General features: G+C 41.2%; 1 protein-coding gene across 2 annotated transcripts in view; it reads left to right on the plus strand.

The window, feature by feature from the left end:
• Nucleotides 1-5: 5 nt before the first annotated feature.
• Nucleotides 6-26,848, plus strand: part of TNKS (tankyrase) — a 139,949-nt gene continuing 113,106 nt past the window's right edge. Inside the window, exons 1-2 of one of the 2 annotated variants that reach the window (XM_062637562.1) lie at nucleotides 6-550; nucleotides 11,087-11,311. In XM_062637562.1, the coding sequence (XP_062493546.1) occupies nucleotides 46-550; nucleotides 11,087-11,311 (730 nt within the window). In that variant the 5' untranslated portion in view covers nucleotides 6-45. The remainder of the gene's footprint in view (nucleotides 551-11,086; nucleotides 11,312-26,848) is intronic. The other variant, XM_062637563.1, reaches the window with a different exon arrangement.

Genomic DNA, 26,848 nt, shown 5'->3' on the forward strand with positions numbered 1-26,848 from the left:
ACGGGGGCCGGGAGGGGGGCGGCGGGGCAGCGGAGGAGGGGGAAGATGGCGGCGCCGCGTCGCTCTCAGCACCACCATCACCATCATCACCCCCCGCCGCCGCCCGGGCCGGCTTCGCCGCCGGCCGCCGCCTCGCCGCCGCGCAGCCCCAGCCTGGCGCCAGCCGATCTCACCCCCGCCGCGCAGCGCCACAGTCTGGCCGGCCCCGAAGGCGAGGCTCCCCCCGACACCGAGCGGCCTCCGGCCCCGGAGTGCCCGGACGAGGCGGCGGGCGCCGCCGCCGCCCCCCCGGGCCCGCCGGGCTCGGGCAGCAGCTCCAGCAGTTCCTCCTCGTCCTCTTCCTCGTCTGCATCGTCGTCCGTTGCGTCGAGTCCGGCGGCGGAGAGTCCCGAGGCTGCGGGCCCGGGCGCTGCGAGCGGGGCCTTCCGCGAGCTGCTGGAGGCCTGCCGCAATGGGGACGTGACGCGCGTGAAGCGCCTGGTGGACACGGGCAATGTGAACGCCAAGGACATGGCCGGACGCAAGTCCACGCCGCTCCACTTCGCAGCCGGTGGGTACCGCCATCGGGGAGGGGCAGCTCCCGACCTGCCTCCTAGGGAGTAGCGTCCCTAGCTCCGTGAAGGGGCCCTCCAGCATCTCGGTGTGTCGGGAGAACTTAAGCTGAGAGGAAGAGTGTGAGCACAGTTCCCCGGCAGCCTTTCATTGCAGATTGTGGGGAGGCGGCCGTTAAATCTTTTTTTCCTGTCATAAAATGGAAAAACAAGTGGGAGAGGAGATCGTGGAGGTGTAAAGGAGACTGTATAGACCTTTTTCTCTGTATTTGACACATACGCTTTTGCAAACACGTGCATGTGTGCTTAGGAAGTGAGAAACTGTAGTTCAGGACAGAGTTGGCTTCAAGTCACATGACTTGTAGTTTGAAAGTCGGGGACCGTAGTGATGCATATAGACTTGATAGGAACCAAAGCTGATGCCTTGTGCTTTATAACTCTTTTATTTAGGCATAGCTGCTGCTGGATCTCTGCAGCACTTGTTGTCTGAGTTGGCTGGGAAGAGAGGTGAAGTGGAACAGCAGTACTTAATAGAAGTTACAGATGTGCCCAGGAGAGAATATGCCTCTTAGTGCAGAGATGAGATGTCACTGTGATCAGAAATAATGTCATAAAATCACTAAATGCTCCATCCCTGGCAGTGTTCAAGGCCAGGCTGGACAGAGCCTTGGGTGACATGGTTTAGTGTGAGGTGTCCCTGCCCATGGCAGGGGGTTGGAACTAGATGATCTTAAGGTCCTTTCCAACTCTAACTGTTCCATGATTCTGTGTTTTAAACAACGTGTTTACACTAACAGGAAGTAAACAGTACCTTCTAGTAAATATAGCTATTACAGGTTACTGTAGTCCATAAAGAGAATGTTTTGTGCAGGATGTGGTCTTCACTGTGGGCACAGGGCACATGAAGCTCACATTAAAAGTAAAACGAGGAAACTGCTTTAGGTCACCACCTTTAACTCAGGACTTGCTAGGGCTGTGGTCAGGCTGAGGGCTTTCTGACATGAGCCACAGTGTTGCAGGACCAGACCTTATGTAGTAAGAGACACAGATCTTGTTTGAGCTTTAGCAGTGGTACACATGAACTAAGATAACTAACAAGACTGTTTTGAGTGGTCAGTATTTAAACACTTGTGTATGGCTCTAAAGTACTGTTATTGAAATCAGTAATAAAAAATGAGCATTTTGTGGCACAGTGTTGCCTGGATCTCTGGATAGTGGTGTTCAATTTTGCAGTCAGATAATACTGTCTGAGATTGTATGAGCTTGTTTTTATTTTCAAAGTATAGTTGGCATTTCACAATGCCCCTAAGGGAGCCTATAGTCCTGGGCTGTTTCCTTTTCATTCTCTAATCTCTGAGCTCTACCAGTAAAACCTAACCTTATGCAGGTGGATGCACAGTGAATTTCTGAGATACGGAGAAGGACTTCATTTTAATGAACCCTGGAACATAATGCTAGTACAATTGCATGTGTGAGCATGAAGTTCTTAATAGTTTGGAAGGCTCATCTTGAGTCTTTTCTGCTTGTTTTTGGGTTCAGACTTAAAATTAGATCTTGCTGCTTCCCCTTAAACTCTGAGAACTTCTGTGCTAGTACAAACTGTAGTGCTGAAGCTCTGGTGGTAACTTCTACTTTGATTAGAGAAGTAAGGGACAAAACTTTCTTAAGGGGGATAAGACACTGAAAGTTTATAATGTCAGTAAGATGTTATAGTAATAGCAGTGCAAGATGCTTCCTTTTAGCACATGGAAAACAGCAGATGAAGTTCTCATAGCTAACAAATTCCTCTGTTTTTCTATATTGACAGATGTTTCTTAGCTACCATACATATTTTATCTCGGATCACTGCAGTATGTCTGGTCCAAATGGGTTTGACCTGTAATAGCATTAGACAGATTTCTTAGTGCAGAGTTCTTGGGGTCCTGTGTTTTGAAATGGCCTGTAAGCACGTTGTTTGGATGCAGCAGATCTTGGGCAGTATGTATCTGCCAGTGATAAAGTACGTTGATTTGATCTTCTCCTTTGTGGGCAAAAGGAGAAACAAAACTTGCTTGCTTATAGGAATCTGCTGTATATATGAACCTGTGTTGTGGATAATAGCTCATTTTTTATCAGCCGTACCTAAATGTGAATTGTATGGCCTTCACTCAAGGAACAAGGGTTGGATAGTGCAGTATGCAGTATTTTAAACTGCTGCTTTAAAACCTTGGGAAGCTAAACTCTTAAATGACAAGATCAGAAGCTGAATTCTCTCTCTCTTGTCCTCTGTGGTAAAGGAATAATTCTTCTAATTTCTTCTTAATTTCCCAATTCTGGGAGTAGCTGGATTTTGTTTTGTTGTTTGTTTGTTTGTTTGTTTATTTTCCCTGAGTTCTCTAGCTCTGTCTGGTTTTCTCAGGTGTCCTTTTTGACAGCAGTGCCAGGCAGTTACTTTTACTGTAACAGGGAAGGACAACTTCCCTAACTCTAGTTTCTTGTAAAAAGCACTAAGTTCAGGTTTCCTTAAGCCCTGTGAGGTTTCTAGTTTCAAAATCACCTTTACCTCCTTTCTCACGGGAGAAGTAAGATAAAAGGGGTGACTTCTGAGAGCATTCAGAATCCTTAGCATGTATGTAAGCTGGGGTTGAGGTGAGAACTGAAATCCCTGTAATCAGTTATTTAAAAAGCTGGGGATATATCTGAATCTCTTTCTAGAAGTTTGAGTAATTTGTCCATTATCCAATTCTAGATGAAATGTGTATGGCCACATCAAGTGGAAGCAAGTGTTGCCCAGATTTTTTCTTTTTCTGGGATATGTGAATTTTCAGTTGATCTGAATGAAGGGGAATTGGTTCTTCAACTCTGGAATGTCACCTACTGTGCTGAATAAATCTGACCTGCTTTGGTTAGCTATTAATAAGGCAGAAATTAATATTGAGGCCATAGCGAGGTCATAGAGACCTCTTTTGCAAGCAGGAAGATGTTGAACAAAGGATTATTTTCCTTTCATCCTCCAACTGGACTGTTATTTTAGCAGAGTCTCTTGAAATTCTGAATATCTTTCAGGATGTGTGGTGTTCAGCTCTTCCTTTGCAAGTCATTTGAGATACTCTTCTATAGAGGTACACGTGTTTGGAAAGAGGAAAGCTCAGTAGTCTCTCAACAACTGTGTGGATTCTGGGTTATTTTGGGTCCCTGGGATCAGTGCAGGCTTTGGATGTTGTCCCTTGGCACCCAAGAACAGGATTCTAAAGACCTGAAAGTGATTGAATGACTTCAAAATACAAAGAAGAAATTAAGTGGAGGTCTTAATGTATTCAGAGCTTTAACACTTCTTTTTTTCCCCAGTGAAAACTAGCTTGCTTATAACTATGAAAAAAAATAAAAAAAAAAAAAGGCAGCTCTGCTGGGCACAAACAAAGGTATGTTTGGTTAAAGGTTTTAGCTGTGCTGGCGGCCAAAAGCAGATATCTAGGAAAGAGTTATACACTTACCCTCTTTGTATATACTTCTCCAAGTACTCTTCCTGAAGTTTGTAGCTCAGCAACTATTTGAGCAAGACCCAGTTTCTGCATGTTAATAGAAGGAGTTCACTAAATAATTGGACTGTTAATTTGTATTAAAAGTAACTTGCTTCCTCTTGTATTTTCCATCCTGTTTGCTGGAGTATCCTGTGTTCTTAATGGTTCTCTTCTTCAAACTGCATTGTGTGAGGACAAACTGTTCCACTCTCTTGCCTTTCCACTGCACTCCTCCTTTGATCTACAGACGTGTTATGTCTTTTCCTTGAGAAAGACTTTAACTGTTGTTGATTTCACTGGATTATGAGCATCTTTACTGTATTATATGGCCCTCACTAGTTAAAAAAAGATATTATGCCTGTGCTGTCTGTTCTTGTAGACTAGCTTGATAATCCTGCATTTGGTGATGATGTTACATAGTCGACAAAATACCTTTTTGCCAGCATAACCAAATGAGTTGGTGGCTCTGTGTGAGAGGTAGAGTCTCTCCCTTCCCACCCCGCCACCTTGGGGTATGTTATTGACTTCTTAACTTTTTTTTTATGGATGATTTCAGTCTATGTGATAATGTGTCACATTTTAGGTAAACTTTGCATGGGGTAGAGTGGGACTTCACCCTCAGCCTACATATTTTCCGTGAATCACTGAATGGGACTGCCTGTATTGGCCTATTGTGTTTGAAGCAGGTTGGCAGTGATGCTTTCATGGCTCTTTTTTGTGTGTGTCATCATGTATAGCATTCACATACCAAGGTTGGCTTTCCAAGTCTTTTCCACCTTTAATATGCCTGGATGGGGAGGAGTTGTGTGACCTTTTGTCTGAAATCCCAGCTTTTTCTTGGAGCCAGCAAGAATTTGTAGGAGCTGGCTTGATGATGGATTTGCTTCTTCCCTTCTGAAACAAGGTTTAGCCTTACAAAAGGATAGATATGTATTTGCTGCTGACACCTTGATTGTTCTGGTTTTGGGCATAGTCCTTGCTGGTAAATCATTAGTAATACGACCTGTTTCAGAAATGAGTAGATGGATGGACCTGATAGAAACAAGCTGAGTCCTAGCCAATTTCTTCATATATCCACAATCATAAGCTTGTTGAGTTCCACACCCATTTAATGAGAAGTTTAACTTCCTTTTTTTTTATCATGAAGTTAGCCCCTTAGGTTAGTTCTTAGGCAACACATTCTTGTAGTTTCACTGTTATTCTCTTTCTAATGTTTAACCCAAGTTTAGAGAGAGTAATAACAGTAATTGCTGAACTGTGGGTTAATGCCCACTTCTGTACTGAGGCAGAGGTTTCTGGGGCGGCTTTTGGAATGTATAGAGTTGGGATGACAAGTTGGGGCTGATACCACCAAGAGCACTTCAAACTTGGGCTTGAAGAAACATGATTTAAGGTGATTTGTTAGGGCATCAGTGATGCTCCTTCTTTCTGCTTGGGTCTATAGTAATGGCAAAAAGCTATTTGGGAAAGGTAGTTCCCTGTAAGAATGTTTTTGATATCACTGGTAATAACTGTTGGAAGTAAAGTATTTTTTTGAAGGCTAACATATATAACTATTCTCTAGAAAGCTTCTGGATGACTTTAGTCCTCAAGGCAAAGGGATTTCACTTGGGTTGGAGAAGAGTTAGTGGTCAGAGTTTCAAAAAAGAGCCGTTCAAGTTGATTTGTCAACTAGCAAGCTATTAATCATAAAAATGCAAGCTGCTTCAACATGTGTGAAGTAAGGAACTGAGGAGGCAGAACAAATGTAACTAGCGACTGAGTGTTCCTTGAGGAAGAGCCGGGAAGCAGCAAGAAGCAGTTGGTAACTTACTACAGGCTTCTACTCTATGCAGAGATACCTGAATTGACCACTCCATCTGTGGTGCAGTGTACATCAAATTAGTTTAAATTGCCCAGGAAAGCCTTGCTTGAAATACTGTTCCTAAACTACTCTGACTCATTTTGTTGCTGTTGTCTTATACATCCATGCCATAGGAGAGATGTCTGACCTTACTCAAACAGGTGTTTGTAAAGCTAAGTCACTGATCAGTTCTTCCTTGTGCAACTTAAAGCAGGAATAATAACAATTTTTGGCTGGATTCATATGGATAGAGTGAAGAGTGAAGATTGTGCAGTCAGTTAGAAAACATCCTGGCAGCCTTACAGGTTCAGAGCCTGCAAAATACAGATTTTTAATATAAAAAGAGGAATTGATAAATTACTGTCCTTGATTTTGAAGTTCTTGCTTGTTTTTGTTGCATTTGTTAGTACATGAACTTCACTGTCACAAGCACATTACTTCCTAGGAAGTTTCAGCTTGCTTTGTGACTATTAATTTGCTGTCTTGAGTGGTCTTGCAATACTTGTATCTCCTTCCTACTTAAAATCCTTTGAAGGAATTTACAAGAGGATATAAATGCAAAATTTCAGACCTTCAGTAATATTGAAGCAGGTGCCTTTTTTCCCAATTTGAAGGCTCTTCAGTTTATTTTGTTAAACTAAAGTGAAGTGGGAGAAGTAGCTGGTGGCTTTTGGAAGACCTGTCTTGGGGGGGGGGGGGGGGGGGGGGGGGGGGGGGGCGAGGAATCTGGTATCTATGCAGGAATGCAGTACTAAAGCAAAGAGATGTACAGTGACTTAGCTTGAACTTTACCCTTTGCTTACTGTTTAAAACCATTCTCAAAATGTCATGTATCTCTAAGATGTGTGCTTCTCCAAGGGATTATATTCTCCTGAGAGTTACGTTTAGTGTTGTAACAAGTGGGACTACATTTAATAAGAGCATCTTTCCTGCTTTGCCTAAGATCACAGTAATACCTGCAGGTGTGCTTAACCTGTGGTTATGCACTTCTGTAAAATCTAACTCCTTTTGGAGTCAATGTGTTCTTAAGAGCAAACAAGTGAAAGGAGGAGGAAAAACAGCTAGTGAGAGTTAGGGTCTTTCATGTGATAAACTAAACTCTGCACGTATTAGCAGCTTTGCAGAGGTTAGAATTAGCATTTGAAGGAATTCTTGCTATGTTGATCAAGTGACATTAATTGGGCAGTGGGTGAAACAGTACAACTGTACTTAAACTGATCAAACTGACTATTTGATGTATGGCTGGCACTGGGGAAAGCATTTTTCTGATTTTGATGGGAAGTCCATATAGTTGGTTGATTTTGTTTTTTACCAGACTTTCTAAAAATGAGTCTTGAAATTGGGCAATGATGTATGTGGCATCTTGGAGTATTAGTAAGTGCCTGTAAATTGTTACCATGTGAAAGCTTTTGACTAACTGAACCCAGGTTTAATGTGGAAGTCCTAAGCAGAGCATGTACCAACAGGGTATCATCTGATGCTCCTGTTGCTTTTGTTGCATTGCTTCTATCATCAGTTATTCAATCTGCTCACTCTATTGCCTCTTGGTTGCTTAGTTTCAATGCCACAAGAAGAGATGGAACAGGACAACCTTGTGGGCTGGGAACAGTATGTGACAGGGGAAAAGGACTGGTCTTAGCAGTAAGCATTTGGTGGTATCTAGGTGCCGTCTTGACTGACAGCACTTGAAAGTTTTATTTAGCTTAATATTCAAGCTGCCAGTTTACTACCCAAAGCCTTTTTTTCCCCTTTCAGCCTAAAGTGACAGCTATAGAATACAGCACTGGCAAAGAACTAGTTAAGTGGCATTTTCTCCAAATTGTGTGCCTGTCTTTTGATTTATGTGAAGCTTTCATAGCTGTGTCCGTGTCCTGGCTTTTACCACTTCAGTTGTTTCTGTGAGATGACTGGAGAAATTAAGAGCCTGTCAGTCACTCTGAATTTTTGCCTTTGGTTTGACTAATGAGTGTTTCACCCTTAAATTTCAAATGTTCTCTTGCTACTACTTTATTGTAATGGGATTATTGCTTCCTTTCTCTTCTGGACAGTATGTTTTCTGAGGTACTCTGATTTGCCTGTAACTTCTAAGTTGTGTAAAGAAGCTAAAATGAGGGCAAAGTTTGTGCATTTTACCCATGTCAAATAGCCAAAGCTAATAAGGGACCCTGGCCATGTGTGTGCTTTGAAAGCTGGGAGGTGAACCTCATTAAAACAGGCCTGCATTCTGTGCCTTTAAATGTGACTCTTCTCCATAGTTACTCTGGTTTTGGATGCTATCTGTAGGAACCTTCTATTTGATCATCTTTGGGGATCTTTGATTACAGTTCCTTTCTTGGGAACTCTTAGGCTTTGCAAATTAAAGTTGCACCGGAAATATACAAGAGTAAGATTTTTAAAATCATCTTAAATGCTATCACATTAGTTTCTTCATTTTAAACCAAATTATATGTGCTTGATCTGTTGCAAATGGCTTGGTATGTGACTGGTTTTTTTAAAAAGGTGACCCCCACACTGCAGGAGTTTCAGTAATTACAACCAATTTGGCAGATTGGATTTTGTGATCACTTTGAAGACTTTCTGGTACTTTGTCAATTCAAATTTTTACAGGTTTGTCTGCAGTGGAGATAGGGAGGCTATTCCCATAACTCATCACTTTGAAAAGTGGGTGGTCTGGTGGGATAAAATCACAGTAACCTTTACTGTGCTTTTTGAGGATTGAACAGAAGAGCCAAGTCACCAAAAACTGTAAAACATTTATTGCTGGTGTTTCCAAAGATACCTTTATCAAGGGCTACCTCTAACAAGTGTGTGTGTGTGTAGTCCTGGAAATCTCAACACTGAATAACTTGAAAAGAAATTTGGGTTTACGGGCACTGTAAGGTAGTTTTTCCTTGAGAGACCAGAAGTACATGTAAAGCAAATGCTAATTTAGTTTCAGCACTCTTTTTAGTAGTTCAATCTATAAAAACTAAAGACTAATAAAATCTGTTGATTTGCTGTTCAGTTGAAACCATCCTTTCCTAATTCATGTCTTTCAATTTTCCTTTGCCAGTCAAATGAACAATATAAACTTGGGAATCTTGAGGGCTTGCTTGTTGGTATTTATGCCCCAGGCCTGTTAGCTTTGCTGTGGGACCAGATACCCTTTGCTGTTGTACCCATTTAAGATGTCATTTTCTGTTTGAAGACTTAGAGGTGATGTTCCTTGACTGTTTCGTAACAGGAACAAACAAACAAATCAGTTTTCATGTGAGAAGCTGCAATGATTTACAGTAGCAGTGGCCTTGCTGACAGTTCAGTTAAGAAAAACGTGTCTTCTGTTAGCAGTTTTGTCATGATAAATAAGTATCACTTTTAATAATACCAGTTTTGATTTGCGAGCTTCCATTTCTGTAGTGTAATTTCTAACATGAAGTGATCAGTATATAATGTACCAAAAAGCTTTGACTCATCTGCAGTGATGGGCTAAAATTGGATTGCTGAGGTGGGAGCCAGTCTGGTTGTGGGCCCCTCCCGGCAGCTGGTATGGCTCGGCAGCTTGTGCAGCAGCTGCTCAACTGCTGTTCAGCCCCATGTATTAAAGAAAACACGCTTTGGTATCTAAGTGTGCTAACTTGTGATTTGTAGTGGTCCAGCATCGGTGCTTCCAAGCAGCTGAAGACTCTGTACAGTGGGGACTGAGGAATCCTTATAGCTATCCAAAAGTAACCAAATTGTACTTGCTCGCTGGCACACTTGAACTACATTACAATACAGGATTAACCAAGTGTAAGCTGCTGCACTTTCTACTACTAGATGTGAGCATCTGTGTGTGTATCCATGATGTCTTCCCCAGACTGTTCTTCTACCTGCTTGCTTGGGGCAGAAATAAAGATGCTGCTAAATTGTCATCAAAACTCAAACCACGGTAAACCTTGGTAAAGGGGCTTTTTTTCTGTGGCTGTGCTTGCCTTAACCATAGCGTTAGTCAGCTTCCAGAAAACTTACGGCCTTCAGGAGAGGATGTTGAAGGACTCTGTGCTTCACTGAGGAGGCTGTAAATTCCTGCAGAATGGCTAGCCTGCCATTTGACTGAAAGCTGGATGTTGGGTTAGAACATTAGCCTTAACTGGATTAAGCTAGTTTGGATGCAGAGCTGCTAGATCTGGCTTAGAGGTCTCACCATATGGACTCTGGGGGAAAAGCATGCTAATTCTGTGCCATAAGTCTGCATAGCTATAACTAGTACAGTACTCTGGCAAAAAGGGGGCTTAATTCATTGAAATGGAGGTCCTATCCAGGGATTTACTGATCTGGGGTAAAACATTGTGATTTGTAAAGTCTTCGTGCATGAGTTGTTGCCTGCGGTGGAGAGTACTGACTTTTGAGAACCATTTCTGTCACTTTCAGCATCATTTTGCTGTGGTCATCTGAGGGAGAACTGATAGCTTCTTTGTCTCTTCACTTGAGCTTTGTATTTGCTTTCGAGAAACAACGTTTTTAGTTATGTTTCTGATCTGTGATCTGTGGAGTTGCTACAAACTGCCAGTTAGCGCTACTGTGTTGGTATTTCATTTGCTGCAGCATTTAATTCAGCTGTTTCAGAAACATAGTTCATATACATGGGATTTTTCATCCTTAAGCTGGTTGGTATCCATCATTAGCAGGAGACACAATAACTTCTAAAGTGTCAGGCTTTTAAAATTTCCAGTGATGCTGCTTTTAGCCCTGAGGTTTCTAAGAAATGGAATCTTACCTTTGAGATGCAATCTGGTACAAAAATGAACACTTGTGTTTTAGCTTAAACTGTCCCTCTTGAACCTAAGTTCTGTTTCTGTCATCTCCACAGTGGAGTCTGCAAAGTATTTCATTGTAACAGAAATTTAAAGCCAGTGTTTATTTCATTTTTATCTCCTAATAATCTTTTCTGGAAAAAGAATGGCAAGCCTATTGTAGAACTTTTTCATGAGACAGTGCAGTCAGTGAAGCTGTTTATAATACAACGTACACCGCTGTCATGAGTTTAAGTGGATCTTCCAACTGTTGTTTGAGCAGGTGAATATAGTTGCACTTGATGGTGAAATGAAACAAACAGTAGAAGAGGGACATGAATAATATCATCTGATGTCTGTACACTGGGCTAAGTGAACAGTTTTAAATATTAAATCATGTTGTTTTACCAGATGAATGAACAGAAATATGTTCTTTTACAGGTTTTGGAAGGAAGGATGTTGTAGAGCACTTGCTACAAACAGGAGCCAATGTTCATGCTCGTGATGATGGAGGGCTGATACCCCTTCACAACGCCTGCTCCTTTGGTCATGCAGAAGTGGTTAGTCTGCTACTATGTCAAGGGGCAGACCCAAATGCTAGAGACAATTGGAACTATACTCCTTTGCATGAAGCTGCTATCAAGGGGAAGATAGATGTGTGTATTGGTAAGTGTCTGTCACTTCTTAAATTCTTACCAGATACATGTATTGTGCAGTTGTAATTGTTATTGTGCTGGACTTGAGATGAAAGATACTGCTTGTTCTTAAAAGATAACATCTTCTAAGCTTGCAGGTAGGTATAGTGATAGTCATTTAAGGCTAACTTTTCCAAGGTTTGTAATACAAGCCTTGCTGAAATTGCATATGAAACTAAGCAGAGGAGGTTAGGAAAAGTCTCCTTGTCTGTTAAATTACAATAGTCAAGAGTTTGAATATGGAGGTTTGTCTGACTTGGTCGTTCTCAAGAAAACTAGCTTTACTAGGTCTTTTTGGTCTGCTCTGTATGTTGTCTTAGTGGTTGGAAAGATGGTTAACCTTTCACTCTATACAGTATGGGGAAACAGCTCATGAGTCATTTGGAGCTTTCCAATACAAGTTACAGGACACCACTGTTCAGTGGTTATATATCTTCAGTGTATGTGCTGTAGCCTGGAGCCAAAGCAATTTCAAATCAAATTGAACACTTCAATCATTTTAAATGTGTCTAGAACATATAAACAGCTCTTCAGTCAGGATGTCTTTAACTTTTATGGTTTTTCTCTGTGTATCACTTTGTTTCTAAATAGGAACTTCTATTTTTACTTTTTTATTCCTTTTTTTTTGGTTTTTTTTTTTTAGATACTCAGATCAGTTCCTTGAACTTATTTATCAATGCTAGGTCTTCTCACACCTAGTAACTACTCAACATAATGGTTTTTATCAAACACGGAGTATTTTGGAACCGCAGTTAAAATTACGAACATAAGATTGTTCAAGGAAGAAAAATAACAGTTACAGATGAAACTAGGACAATAACGTATAGAACAAGACACAATTTTCAGAACTTCAGATAATATCTATTTGCTTAAAGACTTGTTACAGTCCAGCAGAAAAAGCTCCATAACTTACAGGACACGTTCTTGCATTAGCTTTATCTCTTTGGGTGGTTTGTCTAAAGGCTCTCTGGTACTCTTTGGAGGAGGTTGGGTAGGTCAGATCAAGATGGGAGATTGTGGTACATCAATTTTAATGTACAGTGCTGAAAGTGATTTGAGATTATTTAGGTCTAATTTCCATGATCAAAGAACTGGTGATACCTTTAAAGGTATAGTCTAGCTTAGTAAGTTGTGGCCTTCATGAAAGGAAGTACAGAATCAAATTTATGTCTTGTATTACACAGAACTTCATTCTGTGTTCTAATGCTCAGATTTGTTCTGTGACTCTACGTGTTAGACTAAGGGGATGATATATATATATGTATATATATAAAATAAATAATATTCAGTATGTGGTACTGATCAAATCCCAAAGCTCTTCTGCTGTTCACTGCAGTTGTAGGGTTCCTTGGCAGCATGGAGCAGGGCTGCGGGTACTAGATGCTGTTCTCCTCACAAAGCTACTTGCAGGCAGATTGGAGTCTGGGAATCCTTTAGAAATTTATTGCAAACAAGCAAGCATGATGTGGTTGTGCTCAATTTAGTTACAAATATCCATGTGTGTTGTACTTCAGTCAGGTACTTGATCAATCTAAGTGAGAGTTATTACTGAAGGCAGTGTCACCAGTCACTAGATTTAATATGTACTGTAGTATGATGCTACTTTGGGATTTATGATTCCATAAACCTGCTAGAACATGAGCGTAGATAAAGAATTCTATTCTTTCTTGTTTGCAGTGAGTTTGGTTGCATTTTACATCTAGTGGGCAAGCATGTTTTGCTGGTTTTTGCAAGTTCCTGTTTATTTCCAGTGGTTTTGTATATAACTTTTATATTAAGGTCTTTAGTTTTTATCTCAAAGTCTTTTAAAGAAACACATTATGCATAGGGATAATGAATAATGATTGCTTAGGGCACAAATTCTAACTAGGAATACTTGAACAGCTTTCTGGAATATACTTGTACCGTGCTGCTATTTATACCTGTTACAGCAGAAAAGATGGAAGAAAATAACTTGTAAAAAAAAAAACCCAAAACATCCCAAACATATTCTTAAGAGTGTTCCTTTTTAAAGAATCAAGGCATGTTTTTTAAAATGCATTAACTGAAGAGCAGTCTCTGGAAATCCTGGCGTAACCTTGAATTTATTGCTGAACTTGGATGTCTGTCTGGAAAGCAGGTTGTGTAAGATTTGGTCATCTAGCTGTATTGTTTGGCTACCTATTCTTGGCATCTTCTTTCAAATGGAGGTAATTTTCCACTTTATCTTCTTGCCTTCCCTTCTTCTTTGCCACCCCAGTTTGCATCTTTTCTTTTGGCCACTTTACAGGTCAAAAAGGCAGAAGGGATAACTGAACAGTGTGGAGATGCAGCACATTGAGGAATAATGATTTTTTGCAGGAATACTCAAGGTATTGAAGCAGAGTGGGAAGTCCAGCAAAAGCTGGGTAGTGACTGCACTACAACTATAGAATGCTCTTGTGTCCTAGACTTGGAATGGAGTGTGCATATTTATGCTCAAGTACTAGGAATAAATAAGAAGTGTACATGAACTGATGAAAACTCATCAGGTTATGTACAAGCTTCTACTCCAGGAAACTCCAGCAAATGACTGATAGGATTTCTTGTTCTTCTGTTTTACTGGTTGCATATTGCAATCATAGGACAGTGTTGGAAGTTAAAGGCAGAGAATACAAGTGTGCCAAGTTTGGGAGGAATAGAGACTGTGGCACTTTTAGGCAGTTTGTGTCCTGGGTCTGGAAATGTGGGATATCTTGGAGGATGATAAGCAGTGCTTAGCTAGTTTGCTGACCATCTCTTACAATATATTTAGCTGCAGATTTGTTTAGTTGCTAAGTAATTGAATCAATTTAAAGCGTTGTTTGCTATGTAATCAGTTTTTGGACTAAATGAATTGAAGCATAAAAACCAATTGTTAGGTAAGTGTTCTCTAGTATTTATGGCTCCTAGGATTGCTTTACCTGTCAGGAAGATGTATTTTTGGTGTCCGTGGACTGTTTTTAGAGCTAATTAAAAGTGGTTTTGTTCCTCAGTGTCATGTTTGCTCGTGGAATAATGAATGAATGGTGAACTCTGTAAAGTGTTTGGAGAAATGCTGTGATGTCAGGTTAGCAACTGTTGTGCAGGTTGGGCTGGAGAGAAAGGATGATCTATTTCTTCATCTGAGGGTCTACTGCAGTCCAAAGATCCACATAGCTCACTTTTCTCCAACAGTGGTGTGTAGTGAAGATGCTCAGGGTTAATGAATGGCTTGAGTATATACTTCTTTCTCATGGCAATCAGCAGCTTAGGAACTTGATAAAGCAGAGGCTGCGTCTCCATTGTGTTACATAGCCATTGGTACACAAAATTCTTGAAAGACAGGTCTAATTATTTCTTAAATGCTGCTATACTTTTGGCTTTGAAGGTGTTCTGTAGCAAGAGAATTTTACAATTTAGTAGTCTTGTAGCAAGAAAACAACCCTTCCTTTTCTTCAAAATGTTATTCTCTATGACTTTTATTACAAGTCATTCAGGACTTTCATGAGAAGTAGCGAATAGTCATTTCTACTTGTACTCTGCACATCCTTTGTGTTTTTATAGGCCTACATTTCTTCTTCATTCAAATGTCTCTTTTCCAAGCTGTGAAAAATGTAAGTCTTCCATCATGTTATCCTGTTAAATACTCTGGAATTATTGTCTTTTCTGGCTTTTCTGGTGTTTTTTAGGTTAGGGGTTGGTATTGGTGGTAGAGATATAAAAACTGGGTGTAGTAGATTTATAGGGTAACTTCATGTTATTTCTATTTTGGTTTTCTGGTTGCTGAACATGGAATGGGAGTTAGCTCCAAGGTGTTTCCTGGGTGGTAACAGCTTCTTTAAAACTGTGTTTGTGCAACACAATTTTTGTTTCTTTGTTAAAAAAAGCAGGCTAAAAATAGCCTTATAGAAGCTGTGCTTATGCAGTTTTGCCTGGGCTTGCTCTGCCCTCCACTGTGTGTGTTTCTGCAGAGGCTATGGTTCCTGCAGAGCTTTTTGTTTGGTGTGTTTGTTTTGTGTTTTTTTTTTTTTTTTCCCCAGGTGGATTTCCAGTGAAGTACTGTAAAAACTATTACAGGACTGCTAGCCTGAAAGTGATCTCAGGTATCATACATCTGCTTAGTTTTTAAGGGCATGCTACACAAATACGCGAATTGTGAGCATCTTCTATGGTGATGCCTTGATTTATGGATCTGAACATACAGTGTACTTAATTTATTTCCCTAAAATTACCAAATTCTAGCTACTAAAAAGCTCCCTTCAACACTCTACAAAACTGGAGAAGTTTTAAAAAATTACTTCTAGTCCATGCAATGCTAAGAATCCATCAGGAATTACTTAATATTACACTACACAAATGCTTTTACTGGATTCCTCTGGGCTAGTTGAAATTTCCCGCAAAGATCCTTTGGCATGATGAGTTTACTGCCATAGTGCTATGAAACATCTCTAATGGAAATGTCAAGGTGCATTTGTCTCTCTGACCAGAGAATTTCTGAGGAAGTTGATTTTTTTTTTTTTTTTTTTTTTTTTTTTCCATTACTCTCTTTGTACTTGAAAGATACAGTAAGCAAGTAAACTAAAACTTTTTTAACGTAGCAGGCTTTCCAACCTACATGTCCTCCCCTTAGCATATGGATCACTGTTATTTAAATGTCTCTTTGTTAAGAATGTCAAAACATTGCTCACGCTGCTGTGCTTCCTCACAACTGTGAAAGGAGAAGAATTCATCAGCTATTACCTTCTGCTATTGCATTTCTTCAGGCTTAAATGTGTTGGGAATACGATTTGACCCCTTCCTGCAGGGCAGATAAGCCTTCTGGCAGGATTAAAAAAATCTGTAAAAGGTATTTTATGGGTACAACTAGTGCGCAGTAAACCTTAAAGGAATTGTAGAAGTTGGGATTTGCCCAATCATTCAACTGCAAAGAAGGCATGTACAGCAAATAGTGAAATTATTACAATTTATGACTTTATTGCCCCTTGAGATTTTTTGTAATACTCAAAGCATTTTGCCTTCCAAGCAGAGGAATTGTATTGCTCTAAAAGTTAGAGATGCATCTGATGTTATTACCTGAAAATAAATAAAAAAATCACAGGAAGTGCCCTCAAAGAGCAAAATTGTGCAGTAGCAAGTTCTTTTTGGGGGTGGGGAGTGCGGTGGGGAGTGGTGAGGGGAAGAAGCTTTAGCATCTTAACTGAAAAATTATCATAGTGACTAAAGATTTAGCTGCTGGATTGGCAAAAGCCTGTAGAAAGACCGATAGTTTCTTAATAAGTATTAAAGGGGATATTGCTAATTGAGGTGTATTAGGAGCTGGTTATGCATGTTTGGAGAGATGTACTAAATTCCCAAAGATTCTGTTGGAGAACTTGTGCTCTAGAAGGAAGCTTAGGTTCAGAGAGACATCTCGGGAATCCAATATTCAGAGGCTAGGAAGTTCATTGGAAAGTGCTCTCAAGTGAGGACTTCGTGTAAAATATTTAACTATTTACAGAATCGCTAGTGTTGGAAGGAACCTCTGGAGATTATCTATGTTGTTTATATCAGCAGTTCTTGAATATTCTTAATATTCCTGCTTTGACCACACAGTTGGAACATTTCTGCTACTGACTGCTTAGAGTTTGCAGTGGGAAGACAATGACTTTATTTGAACTTTTTAGAGCTACAGAACAATTTAAAGAACTTCAGACTGTTCTTGTGTACCAGAAATGTGAGTTTTGTCCAATAGGGTGACATGAATTAATCCTTACAGTGTGGGGAGCTACCCTGTGTTGATTGCAGTTAACATTGACATACAGAGCAAAAGTACCATGTGATTTGATATTCTTAAGACCTTGTTAACAGCATCTATCTATTATCTGTCAAGATACATGGAATAAACCCCCTGGCTGTTCTTAATAGTATTTATTACTCAGATGTTTAATGATCAAAGCCAAATCTGTTGTGGAAACAGGCTCATCAGACTATTCAGGTTATGAATTGGTTTGGTCTGTTTCTGCTCTGTGAGTAGTAGCATGTGTGTGGAACTCTGCTTCTTTGAGTAGCAAATGGGTTTAAATCCTCTGCATACACAGTGGCACAAAGACTTAATATGCTTGCCTACTTATACTGCTTTTTCTGTGGTCTTTGTCAAACCCTGCATGATAGCAACCATAAGATAAAAATTCCGTGGTTTAGGTTGAGTGGAAGATGCTTTTGCTTTCTCACTGGAGTTCTTGCTCATGGTTTTAAATAGTTTCATGTCCTCTAACCACTGGTTTAAGCTGAGTCAGTTTGTAATAGTTAATAGTCATCACAGAAATCAAAGCTTCTTGGGCTGGATCTTACTCTAATTCCTTATAAGTCTGTAGTTCATATTCCCTCTTCAAAGAGTATAAGGATTCTTCTCTGTGAGCTGGTGGGGATGGAGGAGCCCATGACTGAAGTCATACACTGGTAATTTATAGAGGCATTGTAGTATTGTTGTCATAGTAACAGTGGACTGGAGTGTGGGACAACAGGACTTTTGTCTAAAGTCACTACAGAAAATGGTTTAGGATACTCTGCTGTGGCACGTACAACTGCAGTGCTCCTTGGTGGACTTTTGTGGAAAGACAGAAGGGAAGTTGATCAATACCTGTATGTAAAGGATGCCTCTTCAGTATGTGACATCTACATGCATCAGGTCTGCTAGTGTAGTGCAGTTCAAAGGAGCTATGGAAAAGGAGTTACGGAAAAAGGTACCAAAATGAGAGTGTGGCTGGTTGTTGTAAAGGTTCTGGGGGATCCTTTCTGCTGGCATTTTGCATCTGTGCACATGTTGCTGTGGTAGATGCTTTATGAAGAAAATCTGTGAGCATTGTCAGTCACCCATGTATGCCTGACAAAGGTCATGGAGTGCCAGGCGCCTTGAAATGAGTGGATCATTGATGCAAGGTGGGAGTGTCCTACCACAGTGTTTTGTGAGAGGACCAAACATTGAACTGATTAATACTGAGGTAAAATCCTCTTCATAAACAAAATTAGTAGTAAACTTTATAACACTCTGTGCTTTGTACAGATTGATTGAAAATGAGCATTATTTCGGTTGAAAAAGGCTTGTCTTCGGGATTCTGCCAATAAAATGACTTACTGTTTTTGTATCTTGTACTAGTGGTGCTGAAGGCTTGTAAAGCCTCTCATGTTACCTTGTTATTTAGAGTCCTTAAGGCTCTCATTTATATTATGGTATTTGTACTGCTAAAAGTCGGCTTCATGAAGATTGAGAAGGATTGCCTTGTCTGGGTCTTTATACATTGTATATTTTGAAAGCCATCTGTCTTTCTGTTAGGTTCGAACTGTATTGACAGCTAATATGCTACAACCTGTCTGTGAGTTTAGACTTTTTCCCAGTTCTGTTTCTTCTTCCCTAAAATTCAGGTATCAAGTAAATTAGTCTTTTTGCCCTTTTTTGTCTGCTTGGCACAGGCAAATCTGTGAAGAATTAGAAGATTCAATATTTTATGATGTTTCTTTACAAGTGTTGATTAAATCACAATCTGGTTATTTGCAGCAAAGGAGGGTGTATGATAGTATGCAAAACATTGTTGGAAAACTTGCTGTAGGATGTTTATGGGAAGTAATGTCTTCAAAAGTTCTGATGTTAACTATTAGCAAATTGAGAGGGAGGCAAAGAGGAAGTTACATATTATCCAGGACAGAGTAATGAACAGATATGGCTCTTGCAGACACTGAAACAGCTTTCAGATGTTCCATCCCAGTTTACAGTGGTTTTCTGAATATCTTGCAGACATACTTAATCTTATGAGACTGTGCTACTGTAGCACACTGTAGCAATATTTGCTTTTAGCTTCTGAGAGGAACCATATGGTCTTAATGCAGTTCATATGTGGTTTAAAATCAATCTCTAGATATATGTGTAGCTGCTAAGGCATAAATGAATGGGGCCATTCTAGCAGAGTAATTATTCTGTGATTCTAAGATTCTATGCTTTTTTTAGTCTAATGGAAGACATTGATTAAAGTATTACTATGGCATATAAAGGTCTTGCTTGTAAAAAATGTGCATGCAATTAAATATTTGTTATACAGTGAGCAAAGGAAGGTGTCTATTTTTAATGTTCTGCTCTTTCTGAAATGTAGAGGAACTGCACAAATGAACTATGGGTGTCTGAAGCCTACGGAAAATACTGAGCACTTGCCTCTTGTTCTGTGTGGTCTATCAGTCTTCTGTCAGCTGGGACTCATGGTGAACGTAGACTCCTGTGCCCCACTAATTCACTGTGTTATTTTTTTATGTTTATACAGATGCACCATGGTTCTTTGACAAAGCTAATCCTTTCTGGGAAAGGCTGAAGTGTCTTGTGTGAATCCTGCGGTGCATGCTGCTTCATGTTTTGCTCATGTCTTGTCCAGGCAAGCAGCACTGAGTAATTCCTTGGTTAAGCACAGTGCTCTTGACCTACCTATGGTACTGGATACTGAACTTACATGTCAAAGGTTCAAGGGAGCCAAGAGGAATTGGCTGCAGCAATTTGTTTTTATTGGGGTGATAAAAGGATGGCATAGGACACAGGTGTGACCCAGGAGAGGAACCCACTCAGACTGATCAGATGTGCCCTTCCGTAGCGTGAGACCCACAATAGTGAAAGTATCTTACTTGACAGTGAGATTTTTGCAGTGTAGAATACTTGCTTGTCAAGGACTTGATAATAGGAGAAGACTTGCACTGCTGTGTATAAGGAAGGCATGGCAGTGTCTTTTGGCCAGCCTGTAGCTTTATCAACAATTTCATAGGCTGATCAGCTTGGTTTCATGTACTGAGGTTTCATGTACTTCTTGTATTTCTTAAATATTTGGTAACTATGCTGTGGACTAAGGATGAGTTTACAAAATTGGCACAAGGTCCAAGTTTTATGTGAAATATTCAAAAGTTATTTGGCTTTCTGGGGCTTCTTTAATCTTAACAGTTTAGCTCTTAATCATATCAGAAAGTTACTGTGTGTGTTCCATAGGATGTGTGACTAAGTTGCCATCCCTATAACAGTTTTGTGCTGTTGAAAGGTGGTAGGCACTGAAGTTCTCATCTAGAAGAGCCTGGAAAAGGCTGTGCTCTTCAGTTGTGCTAGGGTTTGAATCTCTTCAATGTGTATTTCTTCTGGCAATAAAAAGAGAAACTGGTTTTGATTATTTTCTGTTTCAAAAAATTATGATCCAGGCCAGGTTCTGTATGTTGCTTCCTGAGTGCTAGACTTAAGTGCGCTGGCAAACAATGCATTCTGATAGCCGCATAGCTAATTCCACATGCAGTCTATCACCTGATTTGCAAGATTTTTTCCCTGCAAAATTCAGTGGGAAGAAATGGATAGCATAATGTGTTGGGCTTGCATGGCAGGGTTAGAAGGGTGCGGGACACGACACCTACAGAACGCCAGTAAGCAAAGGCAGTAGCACCTCTGTGATAATGTATTTGAGAGAGAAAAAGTTGCTGTGTGGGAGCAATTGCAGCTGGAGAGAAAGGTGAGAATCTGAGAGAAACAGCCCTGCAGACACTGAGGTCAGTGTAGAAGGAGGAAAGGAGGTGCGGCAGAGCGGAGGTTGCCCTGCCCATGGTGAGGCAGACTGTCCCCCTGCAGCCCATGGAGGTCCGTGGTGAAGCAGGGGGGCACCGGAAGGAGGTTGTGACCCCATGGGAAGCCTGTGCTGGAGCAAGCTCCTGGCAGGACCTACGTCCCCATAGAGAGAGGAGCCCGTGCTGGAGCACATTTGCTGGCAGGACTGGTGACTCATGGGGGACCCATGCTGGAGCAGTCTGTTCCTGAAGGACTGCAGCCATGGAAGGGACCCACGCTGGAGCATTTCATGAAGACTCATGTTGGAGAAGTTGGTGGAGGACTGTCTCCTGTGCGGGAGACCCCACACTGAAGCAGGGTAAGAGTGTGAGGAGTCCTCCCACTGAAGAGGAAAGAGCAGCAGTGACAACATAGGATGAACTGACTTAACCCCCCTATTCCCTGTCCGCCTGTCCTGCTGGTGGGGAGGAGGTAGAGCAAATGACAAGTTAAGCCCAGGAAGAAGGGGAGAAGTGAGGTGACACGATGCATATGCAGGAAGAGATTGGACTTGGTCTTTCATTTCTCTTAACTCTCCGCAATGACTTTTCCCCTCAGGTTGCTAGTTGTTGACTTGATTTACCTTGGTGGCTGCTTTTGCTTTTCAAGGACACTAAAAGAAGGGCCCTTAATCTTTCAAGTGGGATATCGGATGTACAGCTGGCATTTATTCAGAGTAAAATCTGAAGTAGAAACATGAATTCATTCAGAGAAAAGTGAAACTGGGACCAAGCAATGAAGACCTGTCCTTAAAGTAGTTTTCATCTTGGGATATAGATGAAAGCATATATTGCACAGACAGTAGGGCAGCAGTTAAGATTTCTAGGTGTTCAACAAAATAGCATACTAAAACTGTATCTGAAGGGGGCCCATAAGGATGCTTTGGAGGGACTCTTCGTCAGGGACTGTAGTGATAGCACAAGGGGTAACGGGTTAAAATTTAAAGAGAGAAAGTTTAGATTGGATATAAGGTAGAAGTTCTTTCCTGTAACGGTGGTGAGGCACTGGAATGGGTTGCCCAAGGAAGTTGTGAATGCTCCATCCCTGGCAGGGTTCAAGGCCAGGTTGGACAGAGCCTTGGGTGACATGGTTTAGCATGAGGTGTCCCTGCCCATGGCAGGAGGGTTGGAACTAGATGATCTTAAGGTCCTTTCCAACCCTAACTGTTCCATGATTCTAAATGCTTAGAGAGCAAGCAGCTGCGAAATTTTCACTTGCAAGGAAAAGGGGTGTGATTTAGTTGTTGCATAGTGAGGCCTCTACCTGTGCCATCTCCAAATGGGCTAATGTTGGGTTTTTTGGGGTTGGTTTTTTTTTGGGTGTAGGGTTTTTTTTTGTTTGTTTGTTTTTTTTTTTAATTAAAAAGCTCTTCTGGTTAAAGGCTTTCTATTCCATTTTAACACTAACAACATAATGTTCCAAATGCCTACTTGAGCACATTGAGGTGTGATTCTTAAGCCCCTGTGTGAAATAGACACAAACCGAAACATGCGAGGTTCCCTTTGAACATCAGGAAACACTTTTTACTGTCAGGGTGACCACCACCAGCACAGGTTGCCTGAGAGGTTGTTGACTTCCCTTCCTTGGAGGGATCTGGGGCTGCCTATAGCCATCTGGACACAGTCCTGTGCCAGTGGCTATGGGTGGCCCTGCTTCAGCAGTGGGGGCTGTTCTAGATGATCTGCAGAGGTCCTTTTGACCTCAGCGATTCCATGGTTCAGTGAGATTCTGTGAAAAGGAATGCATGTTCATGAATGCAAATAAATGGGATTAAATAAATTTTTAGTGTGCTACCCTTTATTGCTTGTTAGTTCAAAGATTTTGGTTTTGTTCTTTTGTTTGTAACTTGGAAGCTTAAGTTCCCTGTGGAAACCCAAAGCTTCCTCTAAACTATATAGCTTTTGGTGTGGATTTTGTGCTTGGAGGGAGTGTTCTGGAATGACAGAGCCATCTCTTGCATGATGAAAAAAAAAACAACCAAACGACAAAAAAGCTGCAGTCACACTAAAGTTTTGAGGTTGCTGAGTGAAGGACTGCATTCTGCATAACCTGTATGTACTTGTCTTTCCTCGCTGTTAGCTGAAATGGAAAACTCTAACTTGAAAAGTACTCGTCGAAAAAAGGAAATGGGAATATTTACTTCATTAAGATCAGGCAAGATCAAGGTTTTGAATTGCTGTTTGTGTAGGCTGAGCAATCTACCAACTCTGGCTCTTTCTCTGAGGGCAGAAGGATACTGTCAGCCTGCTGTGCTGCCCACAGCCTCTGGAACTTTCTGCTTGTTCTCTCGCCCCCTATGTGTGTTTAATCACTGGTAGGCAGAACTTGGTGTACCAGGGAGCAATTGTGTTGTGCTTCCTACATGTAGGAAGTTAATCATAGTTAAGATGTACCTACTTACGGAGAAACAGCTGTGGGTAGTCACTGAGGGAGGAGGGAGCCTTTTTGAAAGGTATCTTCTCATCCTGCTGAAAGAGTTCCGACTGTTAAGTGATGCTTGTGGTTTTGGTTAGCTGCTTCAGATCTTTTCCCCCTATTTTGGTTAGATAAATCTGATCTCTGGAGCATCTAGTGAAAACTTAGTTCTAGAATGCATAGAAGTATTTTTTTAGTGTATTGGGAAGTAAAGTTTATAGAATCTGTGTATAAACCAGGACTCAGGCTGTCTTGCTAAGAAGTTGAAACTTCAGTGGGCAAAGCCTAGAAGTACTTTGAAGACAAACAATGGGGCTGAGACAAAAGTCGTTCTGAAAAATTAGAGCTTGCATGAAAATAGGATAAAGTCCTTTTAAAGTGATGCTTTGTAATATTATTTTTTGTCTAATTCCTCTCCCCTCAAAGCAAACAAACAAAAAAGTTGTTGCTGGGAGTAGTAACAAATACAAGTAAAAAGTAAGTTCATGCTGCTGCTTTGACTATTTCTTATTGGTGCCTTGAAGCCTGTTTCTGAGCACTGTTCATCTGAGCTGAAGCAAAGTCTTACCTCTAAGCGTTGTTTCCATTTCTTGTTTTGCTGGGCCTCTGCTCAGTTTGATAGTTGCATCCTGTTGCTGTAGGGACTGGTGCAGTTTCCATAGCGTATGGATGTGTGAGAACTTTTCTTTAAAAGAGCAGATCTGTGTCAAGAAAGTGAGATGTTTGATATGGCTGTCGTCTGTCTGTGATTAACCAAATGGTCATTTTGGTCATAAAGCGAGAAATGCCTCTGCAAGGAGCTATATTCCAAGCCATCTGCATAGAATGGTTGCCCACCATATATTGATGTCCCAGCAGTTCTTGTTATTGCTCATCTAATGACAAGGTAATGAAACATGCAGGTAGGTGCTATGAGTTCATCTAGATTATGTCCCATTTGGCCAAACTAGAGGTACCTTTCTTTTAGTTAGAAACAACCATTTAAGACAGTGAGTCCATGTAAATTTTAAAAGTTTATCTCCGTGAGCCAGGTTGCAGGATTACAGTCATAGAATGATTTAGGTTGGGAGGGACCTTTAAAGATCATCTAGTTCCAGCCCCTCTGCCATGGGCAGGGACAACTTTCACTAAACAAGGTTGCTGAAAGCCCTATGAGCACTTTCAGTGATGGGCATGTACAGCTTCTCTGGGCAGCCTGTTCCAGCCTTAACAGAAGTTCAGGTAGTTGATATCTGTCTTTTTGCCTTTGACTGATGCAATCATCAGTCATCGTAGAAGACTACCAAATTAGTTGGGCATGATTTGCCCTTGGTGTCTCTAATCAGCTCCTTGTCTTCCGTGTGTTTTGACATGTCTTCAAGAGGATTTGTTCCATGATCTCACTGGGCACAGAGGTGAGGCTGACTGGTTGGTAGTACCCAGGGTCCTCCTTTTTAGAAGTGGGCATGATGTTTCCCTTTTTTGAGTCAGTGGGGATTTGCCTGACTGCCATGACTTTTTGAGTATGATTGCGAATGGTTTGACAACTACTTCAGCTAATTCTCTTGGGACCTTGGGAAACATCTCACTGGGTCCTATGGACTTACGTATATTCAGGTTCCTGAGGTGGTCTTGAACCTGATCTTCACTTAACGATGGGAGTGACTTCATTTTGCATTCCTTGCCCTGAGGTTCAGGGGCTTGAGAGATGTTGGAAAAAGAATTGTTGAGTACCCCAGCCTTCTCCGTATCAGTTATCACTAGTTCTTATATTTAGTCTTGCTTTCTTAGCTAATGTTTCTGTAGAAGCCCTTTGTATCGTTGGCAACCTGTGCCAAATTCACCTCTAACTGTGCCTTAGCTTTCTGATCCCATCCCTACACATCCAGTATTTATCCCAGGATATATGTTTCTGATTCCACTGCATGCGTGTTTCCTTCTTGCACTTTAGTTTGACCAGAAGGTCCTTAGTTAGCCATGTTTGTCTCCTGCATCTCTTACTGATTTCTTACACATGGGAATTGAGAGCTTTTGCACTCTAAGAAAAATGTCATTAAAGAGCTGCCAGTTCTGTTCAGCTCCTTTGTCCCTGAAAGCAGTTTCCCAGGGGTCCCATCCGTTAATTCCTTAAACAACTGAAAGTTTGCTCTCCTAAAATTCAGAGTCCTGACTATTCTTCACCTGGCCCATATCCCTCAAGATTGTGAATTCCACCAGGGCATGACCACTGCAGCTCAGGCTGCCACCAGTCTTGACATCCTCAATTAGTTCATGCATGTTGGTAGGCAGCAGGTTTATTAATGCTTCTCCTCTGGGTGTGCTGTCTGTCACTGGGATTAAAAAATTATCCTCGTCACACTCCAAGAGTCTCCTGGACTGCTTACAGATTGCTGTGCTGCTTTTCAAGCAGATGTCACGGTGATTGAAGTCCCCCAGCAGGGTCAGAGCCTGTGAGCATGATGCCTCCTGTTGCTGAAGTAAGAACTCTTCATCAACAGGCTGCCTTTCTTTGGGCAGCCTGTAGTAAACACCAACCGTGAGGTTTCCTTTGTTGGCTTTGCCCTAATTTTTACCCATAAGCTCTCAACTTGTTCACTGCTGTTTTTCAAAGCAGCTTTGTGGAGTCAATCCATGTTTGGTTTTTCTACATGGAGGGAACCTGCCTATTCTTCCTTCTTTCCCTATCCCTTCTGAGCAGTTTCAAGCCATCAATTTCAGCACTCCAGTTGTGTGATCCTTCCCACCATACTTCAGTGGTAGTGATTAGATCATAGCTTTCTGGCCCCTGTGGCTTCTTTCCTTTTTGCTGCCCATGCTGCATGCATTGACATAGAGGCACTGGGTCATTGACTGTGTCACCTTTTTAGAAGAACATGCCCTAATTCCTTTGAGGCATTTCACAGGTGATACCCTCTTGGTTCCTAATATGTCTGCAGTCCCTGACTTTTTGTTCAGAACTCCATCACTTTCCCCCACTACTTGTCTGCTGCTGTCTTCTGCTGTTGAAACTTTTTGTTTCTGCCTATGCTGTTGGAGAGCACTACTCTAATTACCGTTACAATTTTTTGCTTCAGAATAGTGGGGGCTAGTGTTGCCTTTGTAAGCTCCTCTTCATCTACTTCATACTACTGTGGTTGGCATATTTGTCTCTTGCTCTGTCTGGCCCCAACAAAGAACAAAGCTAACATGCTGGTTCACTGGGAATAAAGCCATTGTCTGGGGTAATGGGAAACTGAGATGCCCTGAAAAAGAGAAGCAGGGAAGACAAAATGATGAGAAGTGCATGCAGCTGATGCTGACCCACCAGGACTTTGGCTGGTAATGTTAGATATACTCTTAATTTGAACAGCAAAATGATCCTTTTTAACTCCCGTCACCAGCATGAGCCCCTCTACTGTCTTTTCTGGTGCTAACCAGAGCATGTTGTATTATTGCATGATAAACTGGATTGGGCAAGTGATCATTTTTCTCATTTGCCTTGTTGCCAGCATAACACTGGGGATGGCAATTCTGCCACCCTGCTCTAGGTGAAACTGTAGCCTG

This window comes from Pezoporus occidentalis, unplaced genomic scaffold, assembly GCF_034315485.1.
Source record: "Pezoporus occidentalis ecotype Australia unplaced genomic scaffold, CSIRO_AGI_Poc_V1 ctg53, whole genome shotgun sequence".
NCBI classification, from domain to species: domain Eukaryota; kingdom Metazoa; phylum Chordata; class Aves; order Psittaciformes; family Psittacidae; genus Pezoporus; species Pezoporus occidentalis.